Source organism: Oratosquilla oratoria, chromosome 12 (genome assembly GCF_046742065.1).
Source record: "Oratosquilla oratoria isolate Oo_2021 chromosome 12, ASM4674206v1, whole genome shotgun sequence".
Classification (NCBI taxonomy): Eukaryota; Metazoa; Arthropoda; class Malacostraca; order Stomatopoda; family Squillidae; genus Oratosquilla; species Oratosquilla oratoria.
In genome coordinates, this window is record NC_134788.1 from 58405359 (window position 1) to 58423598 (window position 18240).

Below are 18240 nucleotides of genomic sequence, written 5' to 3' on the forward strand. Positions count from 1 at the left end.
AAGCCCACAAACACAAACCAGAGAAGAAAATGGGGAAACACCAATCCCACAAACACAAACGCAAACACCCAGCCCCCACCAAAACTGAGCCAAGCCCTACCACATCATACAAACCATAACCTAACAGGGGCTAAACAAAAACACTCATCAAAACATGAGCAGACTGCAAACCCTAACCAAACCCAACAACTACTACCAAGGCCTAGTCTGGATATGCATGTAGCAAACCAGGGCATGCCAACAGAGGAAGGAATTGCCTTAAGTCAATCAATAACAGCACAGGAAAATGAAGTAAGTTTAACCAATAACTTTTCAGTACTAAGAGACTCACCAAAGGACACAGACTCACCAGCCCAACTCCCCAAAGTAAAATCCCAAGTAGAAACCAAACACTAAATACGACCCCACCTCCAGATTCAAAAGAGAAACCTAGACCAAACCCCAAAAATAAGGAGATCATTAACCCATTAAACTCCAATGACAAGATTCCTTGTCATTTGGTCAAATAAAACAAAAAATCATAAAACACCAAAATGTTTGATCAAACACCAGAAAAATATGACGTCAGTCCTCGCTTCGCTGCAAGCGAAGCGAGGACTGACGTCATATTTTTCTGGTGTTTGATCAAACATTTTGGTGTTTTATGATTTTTTGTTTTATTTGACCAAATGACAAGGAATCTTGTCATTGGAGTTTAATGGGTTAATACTACACATGATCAGGCTAACCACCAATTGAAAAGCAAAAAGCCAGCAAAAAAGAACATATGTCGATATTACAAAAGAGGCATGTGCAAATATGGAGCAGATGGTTCAGACTGCCCATCCAACCACTCCTACCTATGCAAATACTTCATGAGGGATGAAATTGATGAACAAGGCTGTAAAAAAGGTGCTGAATGTAAATTCCTACACCCAAACATCTGTAAATTCTCATGGCAAAAGAATGTTGTAACTTAACCCTTTCCATACGGTGACGCCTACGTAGGCGTCATGAGGAGCAAGTGGGTATGCGAGGATGCCATATCAGCGTCTTGATTATATTTATTGTAGTTGTACCTCCATGGCCCCCATACTCTATAAACTGGCTTCATCATATTTTCTATGGTTATCAAAATTCACGGGTGATAGAGAAAACGATCGATACAGCGGTGACTTTATTTTTTATGATGCGAGTATTATGATGCAACATCGCACGTCTGGCAGCTAATGCTGCCCGCGAGATTTTGGCCCGGAGTGAAGTGGTTAAATTGCAAATATCCCCATCTGAAAGGCACAAAAACTACAAAAGTTCAACAGGCAGACAAACCCACAAAGGAACCAGCAAACCCAAACCAACCATTGACCAAAAAAAGTCAAGAAACCAGACATCAATACCTGACAGTTCTGAAAGAGAAGGACACAACATCACCACTTGAACCCCAACCTAGTGTTCCTCATGACTATATATTGGGGTTTCAAGAAATAAAGGCACAAATGAGAAACCTCCAAAACTCAGTGATGTACATAACGGGACTGGGCAGGCCCCAACTGGGAACCCCCACCCAGCCTCAACCAAATGCATCATTGGGGGAAACCCTTACCACTACACCCAACCTTCCAATAATCTATATAAATATTCAAGGCCTATATCCCAATAGTAACCAATTAAAAATACCACTTATAGAAACATTAGCTATGGGAGAGCTGGCAATAATAGCATTAAAAGAAACTCATTTAACCCCAATGATTATGGACTCTGAAATTCAAATAAAGGGATACAACTGCCACAGAATGGATAGAGAAGGACGATCACATGGAGGCGTTATAATATACATACCAGAAATCGTCCCTTCTGAAACCATACTCTCCTATTCGAATGGTGCATGAGAAATAATCATAATAGCAATTACTGTAGAAAACTGGAGAATAATAATGGCCACCATCTACATCTCACCACACAGACAGCTCCAGTTCAGAAATGAAGGACATACTCAGCAAATTTACAGACTGTCCACAAATCAAAGACCACTCGAGGGAGGTGATAACAACAGGTGATTTCAATCTACCAAACTGTACATGGAGCAGCCATGGCACCATGGAGTCTGGAAAATACCACAATAAAGGAGAAATGCTAAACAAAATGATGGGAGTGCTTTTTTTTAACCCAAAAGCCCATACTCCAACACGAAACCACAACATCCTCGACCTCATACTAACTAATAACCCAAATAAGTTAACTGATCTAAATATATCCCCAACTACACACTCTGATCACAATATAATTACAACAGAAACAAATATATCACTACTAAACCCAGTGAGTCATAAACAAAGAAGGATGCCATTCTCAGATATGAAACCCTTGAAAGGATAAATTGGAACGAAGAACTTAAGAACCAAAGCACACAGGAATGCTGGGATATAAAAGAACAACACCTAAGGAGTCATTTACTCCAACACACCCAAGAAGCAACCAAGAAGGAAAAAGATATCAAGAGAACATAGATACAGAAAGACATTAACCCCTTCCTCATGACGTAGGCGTCATGAGGAGCAAGTGGGTACGCGAGGCTGCCATATCGGCGTCTTGATTATATTTATTGTAGTTGTACCTGCAAGACCCCCATACTCTGTAAACTGGCTTCATCATATTTTCTATGGTTATCAAAATTCACGGGTGAAAGAGAACAACCAATACAGGGGTTATTTTATTTTTTATAATGTGAGTATTATGATGCAACATCGTAGCTAATGCTGCCCGCGATATTTTGGCCCAGAGTGAAGGGGTTAATGAGGAGGAGAACCAAAATTGGAAAATCACTCTCCAACAACCACAAAAAGGAAAGTCCGCGCAATATAAGAGAAAGAGATAGAGCTGAAAGAGAAATACGTGATCTGGAAAATAAAATAAAAAAACATCTCACGAAACCGAAAGGATGGACAGTGAAAGCAAAGCCATAAAAACAATAAAAAACAATACCAGATTTTTCTTTAATTATACAAAAAAGAAATCCACACTGAAAAACAGTATCGGACCGCTAGTTAGGGCAGATGGATAACATACTACCACATCCCCACAAGAAATGGCTGACATCCTTCAAACCACCCAGTATGCCAAGGCCTGGAGCACCATCCTGTCAACTAATATCCACACAACTGAAGAAACTCTGGTTCAAGATCAAGATACATTAGAGGACATAGAAATAAGGAAGGAAGATATAGAGAAGGCTATAGACAATGTGAAAACATCAGCGTCACCTGGTCCAGACGGCACCTACATTCTCAAGGAATGCAAAAGGACAATCTCAACCCCCCTCCTTATACTGTGGAAAAAGTCCCTGGACACAGGTGAAATACCAGAAATATTCAAACTTGCCAATCACTCCCATACATAAAGGAGGATCCAAATAGGAACTGAAAAATTACGGGCCAATAGCACTCGCCTCAAATATCATTAAAACATTTGAAAGAATCATAAAAAAAACATTATACATTTCCTAGCAAAGAAACAATTAACCACTTCACTACGGGACTTAAATCTCGCGGGCAGTAGCCAATGCCAGCTGTACGATGTGTCGTAATAATACTCGCATCATAAAATATAGTCACTGCTTATATCGATCGTTCTCTCTTTCACCCGTGAATTTTGAAAACCACAGAGAAGATTAAGAGCAGATTAGGGAGAATGTAAAAACACAGGGGCAACTACAATGAATATAATCAAGACGCCAATATGGCACTTGCTCCTCATGACGCCTACGTGTGCGGCACCGTATGGTAGGGGTTAATAAGAGACTTCCAACACGGTTTTAGAAGCAAATGTTCATGCCTAACAGAATTGATAGACTTCCACAATTTCATCCTAAAATCCATTGGAGAGAACAAAAATGTCGATGCAATATATCTGGACTTTGCAAAAGCCTATGACAAAGTTGACCATATGATCCTCATTCAAAAGACCAAATCACTAGGGATAAGGGGCAAACTTGGGAAGTGGATTCAGTCATTCCTTACAAATCGGAAACAAATTGCCTATGTGGAGGGAACAACATCAAAAGAAGAAGCAGTGATAAGTGGCATCCCGCAGGGTACTGTCCTTGGCACCTATACTATTCTTGATTATGATCAACGACATCACCGATATCTCCAGCCCACTATTATCATTTGCAGACGACACCTGGGTATTCAAACCAATCTCTAGTAAAAAAGATAGCTCCCAACTACAGAAAGACCTAAACAAAATATACAAATGGGGAGAAATGAATAACATGAAATTTAATGAGGACAAATTTGAATTCATAAAGTTCAGTAAGAATGGACACGAAACTTCATATAAAGATCAAAAGGAAACCACATCTGGAAGCGTGGTAAAATAATCACCATTCCAAAACCGAACAAAGATCCAACAATCCCAACATCACACCGCCCAATCACACTTCTCTGCACCCCCTCTAAAGTCACTGAACGCCTAATACTTAAACTTGTCACACCACATATTCCCCTTGCTGACTCGCAACACGCTTTTAGGCCACTACACTCCACAAACACTCTTCTGATAAACCTCACACAAAGAATTTTAGATGGCATCAATTCAGATAGGCCCCACCACAGAACACTTCTTATTACATTAGACATTAGTAAAGCTTTTGATGCTATCCCCCGCCACATCCTAACAAATAAAATATATAACAGACATGCAAAATAACACCAAAAGATGGCTGGCCAATTATCTGGCAGGTAGGAATGCTTACGTGTCATATAATGGCCAATCATCGCACATCAGAAACATTAAGAATGGAGTACCACAGGGCTCTGTTCTATCCCCCACACTATTTAATCTATAGATGCATGACTTACCCACAACAGACACCTCAGAAATACAAATCTCTTCCTACGCAGACGACATAACAATCACATACACACATCGTAACACAGACAAAGCTGCAGAAATAATCCAGCCATACCTTGATACACTCAACACATGGTTCATCACAAACAGACTCAAAATAGCTCCGTCCAAATCTACAGCGACACTTCTCACCAACTGGACAAAAGAACACAAATACATACCTCATCTCTACATCAACAACACTCTAATACCACACACAAACACACCGAAAATTCTTGGTGTAACATACGATACATCCATGTCTTTCAAACAACACATCACAAACATAAAAAACAAATGCACACCTAGACTTAACGCACTTAAGTCAATCACTGGAACAACATTTGGACAAAACAAAGAAACTAATATAACAGTATACAAACAATGCATACGCTCAGTGATGAATTATGCAAGTCCTGCATGGGTTCCTAATCTCAGTGAGACACACCACAATACCCTTCAAATCATACAAAACAAAGCCCTAAAAACAATTACAGGCTGCACAAATACAACACCTACAGACCATTTACACCATGAAACAAAAGTCCTCAAAGTCAAGGACCACCTCGACATGAGAGGCACACAAACACTTGCCGCAGCCACCACAAACACATCACACCCGCTACACTACATAGCAGAACACCCACACACTCCAAGAAACATTAAAACAACACCCAAAGACCTTTATCACGCACAGATACTCTCTTCTCTTCCTCCACAACCACCAAATACCAGCCTCCAGAAACATATTCATAATCATATCACTCACCGCTCCATTAACACACTGAAAGACAACACACTGCTGCATGCCAGACCCCCTGATATCCACCCTTCTGAATCCTCTCTCCCACAAAAGGACAGAGTCCACCTGGCCAGACAGCGGTGCGGCCACCACCCAGCACTTCTAAGCTACCAGAAGAGGCTGGATGACTGCATTGTGAACAGCTGCCCAGGATGTAACACTTCACCCCATACCATACAACACATAATGGAAGACTGCATTATACACAATCATGCATGCAAACAACACAACATACACTCTATAAAGGATTTGTGGGAAAACCCAGTTTCGGCAGTGGCATTCCTTGGGGAGACGGGACTGCTCGGACAGACAGTCTAGGGAACGACGACAACAACAACAACAACAAAGTAAGAGATCTAGGAGTTATACTTTCGGATGATGCTACATTTGATCAACACATAGAGAAACAACAGTATCAAAATGCAGACAACGAATGGGATACATACTTAGAACCTTGCACACTAGAGAACCAGAAACCTTGCTAACCTTATGGAAAGCCCTAGTCATCCCTATCATCGACTACTGCTCACAACTTTGGGCTCCATACAAACAAGGCCACATCATGCAGCTGGAGACTCTGCACAGAATCCTTACCTCAACAATCCAAAGAACCCCAGATCACCAAGATGTGGACAAACACAATTAATGGGAAAGACTGGCTGGAAATGAACTCTACTCCATAGAGAGGAGACTAGAGAGATATGTGATATATACATGGAAAATCCTAGAAGGCCAGATCACTCCACCCAAAACAGAACCTATAAAACCAGTAAAGACCCATATCACCCCAGAAGAAAACAGAACCGGAAGAAAATGCACCCAATTGGCCCTGCCATCAGAGTGCCCACTAAAAGTCAAGACGCTCCAACACAACAGCATCTCAAGAAAGGGGGCCCGACTGTTCAATCACTTACCTAAACACCTACGGAACATTACAGGTGTTAAAACGGAAGTTTTCAAAAGGGAACTTGACAAATTCTTGTCAACCCTACCAGATCAGCCGGGCATCCCAGGTTATACAGCATCACGACCAGCGAATTCCAACTCCATTATTGACCAGCTGGACTACAAACAACAAACTGAAAGGTGGCGGCTACGCCGTGGCCTTGCCTCAAGTTCCATCGGGGGAGCAACACTCCCTTGAGGCAGAAGCGCTTCAAGGTAAATTCAAGTAACAAGTCAGTAACAAAGTCAAAGATGAAGATAACTGTTTAGTTTACAGAATACCGTGTAAAAGCTGCCCCATTAGTTACTATGGTGAAACTAGCAGGGGAATTCATAGACAATAGAGCATAAAAATGACGTCAAAATCCACTGGACCTCTAGCTCATTAGTGGTACATATCGACATCTTTGGCCACCTCCTGGATTGGGAGGAAATAGAGGTGCTCCATAATAGACTTGATAAGAAGGAAAGAAGGACAATTGAGGCAGCGTATATTACTTCACTTCCGTGTAGCAATCATTGGGATGGTTTTGTCAAGTTAGCGAGGGTAGCAAGCAGCTTAATTCTCCACGAAGCTAGACGAAAGTGAGATGACAACACTGACCGGGGAGGAAAGGGGTGAGCTGTGTGAATATATAGGTTGTCAATATCTTACATGTGTACACTATGAAGAAGTCCTAGTTGGACAAAACATCAGTAATAAAACTTAAACGGATTCTTGGCATTCAAACTCACCACCCTACCACTCATAAACATATATACAGTATGTATGTAAATGTGAAAATGAGAGCAGGTTTACAGGGTTGACAAAATAGTATTAGGTTGATTTGGGAATACTGAAAGATTGAGTGAAGAATAACTAACAAAAAGAGTGTGGAAGGTAGGGGTGGAGGGAGTGAACCCAGTGAAAGACAGAGAACAGGATGAGTGGATGGGATGAAAGGGGCCTTGGGTATAATGTCTGCTGACCAGGAAAGGGAGATGGCACAAGATAGGTGTGAGTGGAGAATGGTTGTGAATGGATAAGGAAGAGCCCATATCCTCTTCACTCCGGGGCACATCGCACGTCTGGCAGCATTAGCTGCCCGACGTGCTATGTTGCGTCATAATAATCGCATTATAAAAAATAAAGTCAGTGCTCAATCGTTCGTTCTCTTTCACCCGTGTATTTTGATAACCATAGAAAATACGATGAAGCCAGTTTAGAGAGAATGAAGGTTACATAGGTACGACAACAATAAATATAATCAAGATGGTGACATCGGCATCATCGAGTACCCACTTGCTCCTCATGCCGCCTACGTAGGCGTCACCGTATGGAAGTGGATATTATCTATCTGTATACCAAGAGGGTTCTTCCTCCTTATATGGAAAATAACCAATTAAGACATGTTTCCTCTCCTACCCATCCCACTTCCATCTATTTCTCATTCATTTCCTTTTTATCTTAGCTCCTTGTGAGCGAAGGGTCTTCCCTGATCCCTAGCCACTGCCCAGGTCAAAAGTAATGCAGAAAGACAGCACATCCACAGAAACATCCAATAATAAAATGAAATGGCTAAATCTTTCTTTTAGAAAAGAACATAAAGCTTTTGACATAAAAGATTGTCCGAATTGGAATTACCAACTCTGGAACAAAGAAGAGATCTGCTGACTATCTATAGAATCATGAAAGGAATGGAAATCCTAGATAGGAATACATACATATACCAAGGCTTCTTCCCCCTTACAAGGGAGGTAGCCAAAAAGAAAAAGGCATAAAATTATTCCCACCCATTCCATCCCTAAATACAATCCATTCCCCTCCATCTTCCCTCTTATCTTAGCACCTCCTGAATGACGGGTCTTCCCTGCACCTTGTCCGCTGCCCTGGGTCAGAGGCAGCGTCACAAGACACAGCACATCCACAGCAAGGCCGCTTCATTAAATCGGCGACCCCCCATCTCCGTCACCTCATGCAGAAAAGGAGATGACGGGGAGAAATCCCTTCGGGCTGCGTCAAATTTTGCTCACACATACTACCTCACCCCCCATCCTCCCACCTATTCCACCTCATGCATCTCATCATCCATACACAACCCTTCTCCATTCACCCCTGTCTTCTGTCCTCTCCCGTCCTTCCTCAACAGACATTCTCCTCTTCCCCAAAGCCCCCTTCACCCTATCCATCCATCTCATCCTAGGACATCCCCTCATGTTCACTCCCTCCACATCTGCCTTCCATACCTCTTTTACTGGTCTTTCTTCACTTATTCTTTCCATGTGTCCAAACCATCCTAATACTCTTTCATGAACCCTATATCCCAACTCCTTTTCCACCCCTGTTCTCCTCCTCACCTCCTCATTTCTCACTCAATCTAGCCTAGTAACCCCCATCATACTTCTCAGACACCTCATCTCAAACACATTCAAACTCCTTCTCTCTTCCTCTCTTATGTTCCATGTTTCTGCCCCATACAGTGCTGTTGGCACAATCACTCCTTCATACAGTCTCCTCTTAGCATCCATTCCCAGAGCCACACATCATTTTGTCTGTGATAGAGGAAAACTCTGTTCATAGAGAAATTATGACACTTTTATACTATGACTGTCCCTCCGTTATGCTGTCATAAGAGATAGGAATGATTTACTAAAATGGGACAATGGAAAAACAAGAGGACACAAAAAGAAACTCAAAAAGGATAACTATAGATCTGAAAAAAATATCTTCCCACACAGAGTACTGGATACCAGGAATAACTTAAAGAAACAGTGCATAAACACTATTCAAGATTTTAAGAAGAAACTTGATGCTGAAAGATACAAAAGACGGGTCACCCTGAGCATAGCTCCCTTCTCGTATAATACATACATACATATACCAAAGGCTTTTTCCCCCTACACAGGGGGTTAGCTGTATAATACAACTGGGTAAAAGTTGCAGGAACTCCAACCAACACATCACAAATATGACAGTGGAAATCAAAAAGGAAATATTCTAAAATAGAATAAATTACATGCAGGGGTCTGGACAGCAGATGTAAACTCTATTCAGTCTACAAACAGTTCTTGAGAAACACACTATCTCCACAACAATGTTTCCAACAATTATGAAAACAAACACAGGCACCTTACACACTATACAAAATAAAGCATTACAAAGAAGAAGAGAATGTACAAAGGCCACCCCAATTGAACACCTGCACAAAAAAAAAAAATCCTCCTCAAATAACTGCAAATGAAAATAATAGGTACACAGTTCTTTGCAAGAGCCCTAAACCCTATTCACCCATCTCACTACATCTCATAAACACAAGCAACTGAACAGAAAAAAAATCTACAATATACTCTTGAATCATCTACTGTATCCCACATCCCATCCATACAAAAACATATCCACAATTAATCATAAAACAAGTATTCTCAGGCTGACCACCAAACCCCTTCATTAACACACTGAAAGACAACACATTGCTGCATGCCAGTCCACCTTGATATCCACCCTTCTGAATCCTCTCTCCCACAAAAGGACAGAGTCCACCTGGCCAGACTGCGGTGCGGCCACCACCCAGCACTTCTAAGCTACCAGAAGAGGCTGGATGAGCGCATTGTGAACAGCTGCCCAGGATGTAACACCTCACCCCATACCATACAACACATAATGGAAGACTGCATTATACACAATCATGTACACAAACAACACAACATACACTCTATAAAGGATTTGTGGGAAAACCCAGTTTCGGCTGTGGCATTCCTTGGGGAGATGGGACTGCTCGGACAGACAGTCTAGGGGACAACAACAACCCCTCCAGAAATTAGTCTCACAGAAAAAATCAAATAAAAAATCCCAAGAGAAGCAAGAACCACACTAACATAATTTCATTCAGGTTCACCAATGACTATGACAGCACTAGCATTGAATAGTCCTGAACAACACTGAGCCTAATTGCCCAATATGTATAGCTGGGAAGGGAGAGGGCAGGAGAGAGGTTTGAGTGGAGAACTGTTGTGAATGGATGATAAACTAACATAGCAGAAGGTTTTTCTTCTTGTCTCCTCTATTCATTCATGAGGGATTAAAGGAAGGAGGATTTCCATGTAATAAAGCAGTGAGGGTAAGCCAGTTATGGTTGTTGGGCCCAGCTGTGATGCTGTGTCTTGCTGCATTTCTTCTGACCCAACCAATGGAAGACAAGGATGGCCTTTCATCCATAAATAGCAAAGAGTTTTTTTACAAGAGAAAAAAAAAAAAAAAAAAAAAAAAAAAAAATTGTTGGATGGGCATGAGATAGGAGGAGGGTGGGCATGGCTTGGCTGGGTATCTCCTTTGTGATGCAGAAGAAGCCTTTTGGTACATAGATGAATGGAAAGGTTCCCAGTTTCCTCAAAGTGTTGGCAATAGCCATGAATTCCCCTTATTTAGCTTCTGAAACCCAGGAAGTCTGCCTTCCCCAAAATTTGGGTAGGCAGACTTCTTGGGTTTCAGAAGCTAAATAAGGGGAATTCATGGCTATTGCCAACACTTTGAGGAAACTGGGAACCTTTCCATTCATCTATGTACCAAAAGGCTTCTTCTGCATCACAAAGGAGATACCCAGCTAAGCCATGCCCACCCTCCTCCTATCTCATGCCCATCCAACACTTTTTTTTTTCTTTTTTTTTCTCTCGTAAAAAAACTCTTTGCTATTTATGGATGAAAGGCCATCCTTGTCTTCTATTGGTTGGGTCAGAAGCAATGCAGCAATCCATTCCTTGGCCCTGGCACCTCCATCTGGAATTCAAGTGGTGCATGATCACTTTTGCCTACAGGACAGAAATATGTCTGACTTGTTGTTAAGTGTCCATTACAATCTCATTGGGGTGTCATCTTTTCTTAGTCAAGTTACTTTTAACTCATTGGGTCGGTGTATTTTCCACTGCAATATTTAACATTATATTTCCCTAGGGAACCTCATCATGTGCTTCCCATTCCTCTTACCCACTCCCCAATCCACCATTTTACAGTTAAAGTCTCCTATAATGACTACATTACCACACTGTTCAATAGCATCCCTTAAGAAAAAAGATATCTGTCAAGTTTCCATGGTACTGCTCTCAACTTTGTTCTAAACCCTTGTCTTACAAGGAACATAAATCAATGTGGAATCCCTTTGCCTGGCACTCCTGTTTTAATGCTCAGGTGAATTACTTCAGCCCTGCCCTCCCTCACAGACTCCTCTTCTCCCATTATGTCAATCTTCACAGCAATCATCACTCCATTGTCCCTAATTCATTCTTTTCTGAAGGTCTCTTCTTCAGAAGGTGTACGTGTTATTCCTTGGAAGTCTTTAGATAATGACTGCATATTATATGCAGTTGATATTTTAACCTCTTCCATACGGTGCCGCCTACGTAGGCGGCATGAGGAGCAAGTGGATACGTGAAGCTGCCATATCGGCATCTTGATTATATTTATTGTAGTTGCCCCTGTGTAATGACATACTCTCTAAACTGTCTTCATCACATTTTCTATGGTTATCAAAATTCACGGGTGAAAGAGAGAACGATCAATATAAGCGGTGACTATTTTTTATGATGCGAGTATTATGACGCAACATCGTATGTCTGGCAGCTAATGCTGCCCGCGAGATTTTGGCCCGGGGTGAAGTGGTTAAGGATTTCAGGAAACATCCCTAAGGACCAAGTCACTTATTATTCTTTTATGATTGGAGACTTATCTCACATTCACCTAATCTAACAACCTTTGAGGGAGTGTAATAAGACAGTTTATCTACCAAATGTACCTTGTATATGAACATGACTACCAAATTCAGTCCAGCTTTCACCTTATTAGATTATATTCTTCACTTCAATACTGCAGTATACCTATAGATTTTGTTCTAGCTAATGTTAGATAATCCTATTTAGTGGAGAGGCAAAGACTAGACTGAGAACGGAGTGAGGTTCCTTCAAAATGTCCATCTTTCAGTTGAAAGGCATATCTGGCATAAATTTAACTGAAATATATAAAGTTTAGGTTATTGTGCTGAAGAACTTATTGGTGAAAAAATGTGAGTGATTGAGCTAATCTGTTCCTTGAGGTTTAATATCTCCCATCAAGCATTTTCTCCCTACCTCCATCCAATAACTGCTCCCCAGTCCCTCTTCTGGAGCTAGCCTGACCTTAATGTTATGCTGCCTCTGCACTGGACTTCCTGTTCTTCTTGCCTCTCCTCTTCTTGATGTCTGAGAGCTTTTCATACGCTGCCGCCACCTCTTGGAACTTTTGCTGTGCCTCCTGCTGTTGTTCTGGTGGGTACCTGCAACAACACATACACTATATCTGCTTCTACAGCAATGACATACTGTATCCCTGCCTATAATGAACTTACTGTCAGCAAGTAAGGGATTCTCTACCATCCTACACTGCACACAAGTTCTTACTCAAGATCATCCCATCATGTGCCTGAAATTGATTCTTTTCCCCATATTGCAAAGGTAAGATTTGGATGGAAGATATAGACTTAACCCCTTCCATACGGTGCCGCACACGTAGGCGTCATGGGGAGCGAGTGTATTCGCGAGGCTGCCATATCGGCGTCTTGATTATATTTATTGTAGTCGCCCCTCCATAATGACATTCTTTCTAATTCTTTTGTAATCGCATTTTCTATGGTTATCAAAATTCACGGGTGAAGAGAGAACGATCGATATAAGCGGTGACTATATTTTATGGTGCGAGTATTATTACGACACGTCGTACGGCTGGCATTGGCTGCTGCCACCGAGATCTAAGTCCATGACGCCTACGTGTGCGGCACCGTATGGAAGGGGTTAAGTGCATGTGGCCATATGGCCCTGGTAACAAGAAAATTGACGAGAGATGACCATTTGGGCTTGATTTAAACAATATACACATTTTAGGGGGAAATATAAATGTATTGGAGATAAGGACTCTTAATGCTAGAGTAGAGGCAATAGATGGAGTAGCAGGGAAGTAAGGGATGGCAGGAAAGAACTGTTATGGAGTGATGATATTGGAGGTGTGTAATGATGATACTGAACACAATGTCTAAGAAGAAAGACAAGCATAAGTACATGTGAGTCAGGGTGGTGGGTAGAAGGGTAGGTGAGAGGGCAATTAATGGAGTCAGGAGGATATTAATAGACTGTAGTGGTGTTCAAAAGGAGAACTGGAAGAGTTCTGGATATAAATGTGTTCAGGGGAGAGAGCAGTGAATTTTCAGATCAGTATCTGGTACAAGGGAAGGTTACGTAGGGAAGGAAGAAAAGAGGATGACAGAGGTGCTGAAGGGGAAAATTGAATGAGCATAAGTAGAAATAATACAATATGAAACTGAGAGAAGTATGGGACATAGGAAGGATAAAGGAGAAACTGGAGTAGAGCGTAAGAATATGAATGTTTCTGAGAAGAACTGCTAAATTGCACGAAGATATGTTGGACAAAGAGGATGGGAGAGAACAGGAGAGGCAGTGGTGGCATTAAAGTGGTAAGAATGTGAGGTATGGTTCCAAAGAAGAAATGAAGATGCATAGGAGAGGTCCTGATTAGAGAAGGCAGATAACACAAGGTGAGGGAGGTCAAGAGGAGAACATATTAAAGTGGGGTATGTGTGTGACAGAGAATTTTCAAAAGAATGAAAAGATGATTTGGATGGAAGTGAAATGAGCCAGAGAGTGCAAATTAGGTAGAGAGAAGGTAAAGAGTGTCAATGGACAGATGCTTAAGGAAGTAGAGGTGATATGTGGAGGGATGGTTGAGTATTTTGGGGAACTATTGAATGCTGGGAAAGATGGGGGCATTCCAATTGACAATGGGAGATTCCAGGAAAATAGTTGATGGGAGAGGAGATACAAAGAATCTAGATATAATACCAGACAATCTTATTTAGCTTAAGACAAATTTTATACTGTATTTTTAAATAATTGTCACAAGCAATCTTCATAGCATACATTCAGTACTGATCAACTAATCAATTACTCTGTTGCCCCTAGTCTCTTGCAGAAGACCCACAGCCTTTAGGTAACAGAGCAACAGCCTCTGATATATTGCTGATTTGTGCTCATTTAACCCCTTCTATACAATGATGCCTAAGGAGGCATCACAAGGCACGAGTGGGTATATGAGGATGCTGGCATCGGCATCTTGATTATATCCATTTTGTAGTTGTAGATCAGTGACCCCCATATTCTGTGAACTGGCCTAATCATATTTTCTGATTATCAATATTCAGAGTGAAAGAGAACAAGTAATACAGCTGTAACTTTATATTCTATAATGCGAGTATTGTGGTGCATCATTGTACATCAGGCAGCTGATGCTACCTGCAACAATTTGGCTCATATTGAAGACGTTAAGGAACTAGTTTTAGGCACCACCAGACAATTTCATTCACTTAAGAGGGTTGAATTATACATTACACTGGATTCAGTGCCACCAATCCACTTACTTATCTGGATGCCACATTTTAGCTAAGTGTCGGTACTGCGCTGTGATCTCCTCCTGGCCAGCGCCCCGTTCCAACCCAAGAACCTGTGGGGCAAAACAAATGCTGCGACATTACTACCTGCAGTCATGGTACTATGAGAGAAAATTCAATAAATGAAAAACACATTCTCTACCCCAATTTATGAAGGAGTGGCTTTGTCAAATAACATCTTTTTACCATGATTTTTCATGACAGACAGAGAGTAAATACATCTTGTATGCATAAAAAAATACAAATTCAAAGGGTATACAACCCATCACCTTTTATGTCACTCAATATTCTGGAACAAAATATACTAACACACAACAGAATGTATACCTATAAATAATACTGTACACATAGAACTATTTTGAGGATGGTCATGCATGTGTTGTATCCAAATACTATACTTGGACTCAGCCACCCACTTATGAGGGAGAAAAGACCCTTCGGTATGTGCGAGATACTGTGATATTATAATTTTGTTAGCATTATGTATAGATGTAAAACATAAAAGTGATGCGTCATTGTGTGTGTGTGTTCATAACAAGAATGAATGTTCCAGAACTTTACAAATTGCCATTTCTGTTTACATGATTATCATTTTATTTTGTAATGTGAAATTTGAATGAATGGGATATAGATTATTAATACTATCAAATTTAAATCATTGTATAAATGAAATGTGAATGTATGTAAATTTCTGTGTGCAAGGAATTATTATGAAAAATTTAATAAAAGCAACCGCTTGGGCATGCCATACCAAGCATACATGATGCGGTCTAGGAGTTGTGAGCCAACTGTGAGAGAGTGAGAACATTTCTCCTGTGCCATGCAAATAAACTGAGGAACAATTCTTCATACTGTTTCCTTCACCATTGTTGAATTGTTGAACAACCAACAAGACAAACATATGCAAAAGATTAAGTAGCTGATATAATACATAAAACTAGCTACACAGTGGAAAGAATGGAGTATAGATGCATAAAAAAAGAGAGTATGGCATCAAGCAAAACAACCAAATCCATACAAATGGATACTTTTCTGACTAATGCTAAATAATTTTCTAATAATACACCTGCTGGATGTGCTGTGCCTTGCGACACTGCTTCTGACCCAGGGCAGTGGACAAGGTGCAGGGATGACCCGTCATTTCAGGAGGTGCTAAGATAAGAGGGAGGGTGGAGGGGTGTGGAGTGTATTCAGGGATGGAATGGATGGGAATGATATGCCTTTTTCTTTTTGGCTACCCCCCTTGTAAGGGGGAAAAAGCCTTGGTATATGTATGTATGTACACCTGCTGCTAGTCATCCTAAATCCATGTGAAGAACACAGCTGTGACCATTACCAAAATACAATACAGCACACCTGATACCCTACATTCATAGGTTCCATTAGGTTATTTTGTATTTACCTAGTTGTATTATACAGGAAGGGAGCTATGCTCATAGTGACCCGTCTTTGTATCTTTCAGCATCAAATTTGTTCTTAAATTCTTGAATAGTATTTGCACACACTGTTGCCTTATCTAATTTATTCCAGGTATCCACCACTCTGTGTGGCAAGCTATTCTTTTTCAGATCTCTTCTAAAATTGTCCTTTTTGAGTTTCTTTTCATCTCCTCCTGTTTTTCTGTTGTCCCACTTTAATAAATCATCTCTAGAATTTCCATTCCTTTCATGATTCTATAGTCAGTACACCTCCTCTTCCTCTTCTTTGTTCCAGAGTTGGTAGTTCCAGTTTGGACAATGTTTGTATGTCAATTTGGAGTGTTAATGCCATCTTTGTTGTTGCTCTTTGTATTCTTTCTAATTTCTTTATATTCTTTTTAGTACTGGGTGTCCATAGAGTTGCAGCATACTCCAATTTTGGCCTTATCAGTGTAACTAATATTTTCTTGACCATTTCCTCATCCAAATAGTCAAATGCCACTTTCATTGACCTTAGTAGGTTGAAGGTTTCTCCAACTATTTTATTGATGTTTGTCAGGTGACATGTCTTTGCTGATTTACTCCTAGGTCCCTTCCCGAGCTCACTTTTATGACTTCTTCTTCACCAATTTTATGATTTCTCGATATTCTATTTTCACTTTTTCCAAACTCCATTATACTACACTTCTTGATGTTAAAGTTCACTTCCCACTTTTGACTCCATTTCCAGATTTTATCTATGTCTATCTGTAGTGATTCACAGTCTTCCTCTGTACTTACTTTCTTTATTATTTTTGCATCATCTGCAAAGAAGTTCATATAACATTCCACACCTTTATCCATGTCATTTATATATATGGCAAACATGATTGTGTTGGAAAAGGTTTGATGATGATTTTGGCTGTACGCTCTACTGACAATAGGGATCAATGATGGACTGCCTGCATGCAGCAGTCCTGCAAGATGAACAAATCTGCCTATTTTCAAAACCCATCAATCCCTCACCTCTGCAAGGCTGGTACTCGATCTCCTGATAGGACCCAAGATCTCTTTCATCAACTTCAATTGTATTTCTTCCACTTTTTTGCACATGGAGAGCTGACAACCAGCAATTGCTCCCCTCTCCCTATCATTCTGAACTGGTGACAGAGAAACAATCCCACACTGGTACAACACAAAAAACAGTCCAAAGTTTCTTCCTACACAGATCTGTGGGAGGTTCTGAAAATTGTTGTCAGCTGCTGTTAGGCTGTCTTTTTTTTTTTTTTTTTTTTTTTTTTGTGGGTGTACTTACCTAGTTGTATTATACGGGAAAGGGAGCTATGCTCATAGTGACCCATCTTTGTATATCGCAGCATCTAGTTTGTTCTTAAATTCTTGTATGGTGTTTGCACACACTTTTGTTTCATCCAATTTGTTCCAGACATCCACCAATCCGTGTGGAAAACTATTTTTTTCTTTCTTTCAGATCTTCTACAATATCCTTTTTGAGTTTCTTTTCATGTCCCCTTGTTTTTCTTTTAACCTACTATAAGTCTTCTCTTTCAAGGACTTCCATCCCTTTCATGATTCTGTAAATAGCCAATAGATCTCCTCTTTCTCTTCTTTGTTCCAGGGTTTGTGGTTCCAGTTTAGACAATCTTTGTATGTCAATTTTGAAAGTGTCGGGGCTTTGACATTGCTCTTTGGATTCTTTCTAATTTCCTTATATTCTTCTTTGTACTGAGTGTCCATACTGTTGCAG

At 40.6% G+C, this 18240-nt stretch overlaps 1 protein-coding gene across 1 annotated transcript in view; it reads right to left on the reverse strand.

Annotated features, from left to right (window-relative positions):
- The window catches only part of LOC143031847 (dnaJ homolog subfamily C member 22-like), a 49289-nt gene that overhangs the window by 2448 nt on the left and 28601 nt on the right, over window positions 1-18240 (reverse strand). Inside the window, exons 6-7 of the mRNA XM_076196188.1 lie at window positions 15049-15131; window positions 12761-12897 (exon numbers count right to left, since the gene is read on the reverse strand). Coding sequence (XP_076052303.1) covers window positions 12768-12897; window positions 15049-15131 — 213 coding nt within the window. The 3' untranslated portion in view covers window positions 12761-12767. The remainder of the gene's footprint in view (window positions 1-12760; window positions 12898-15048; window positions 15132-18240) is intronic.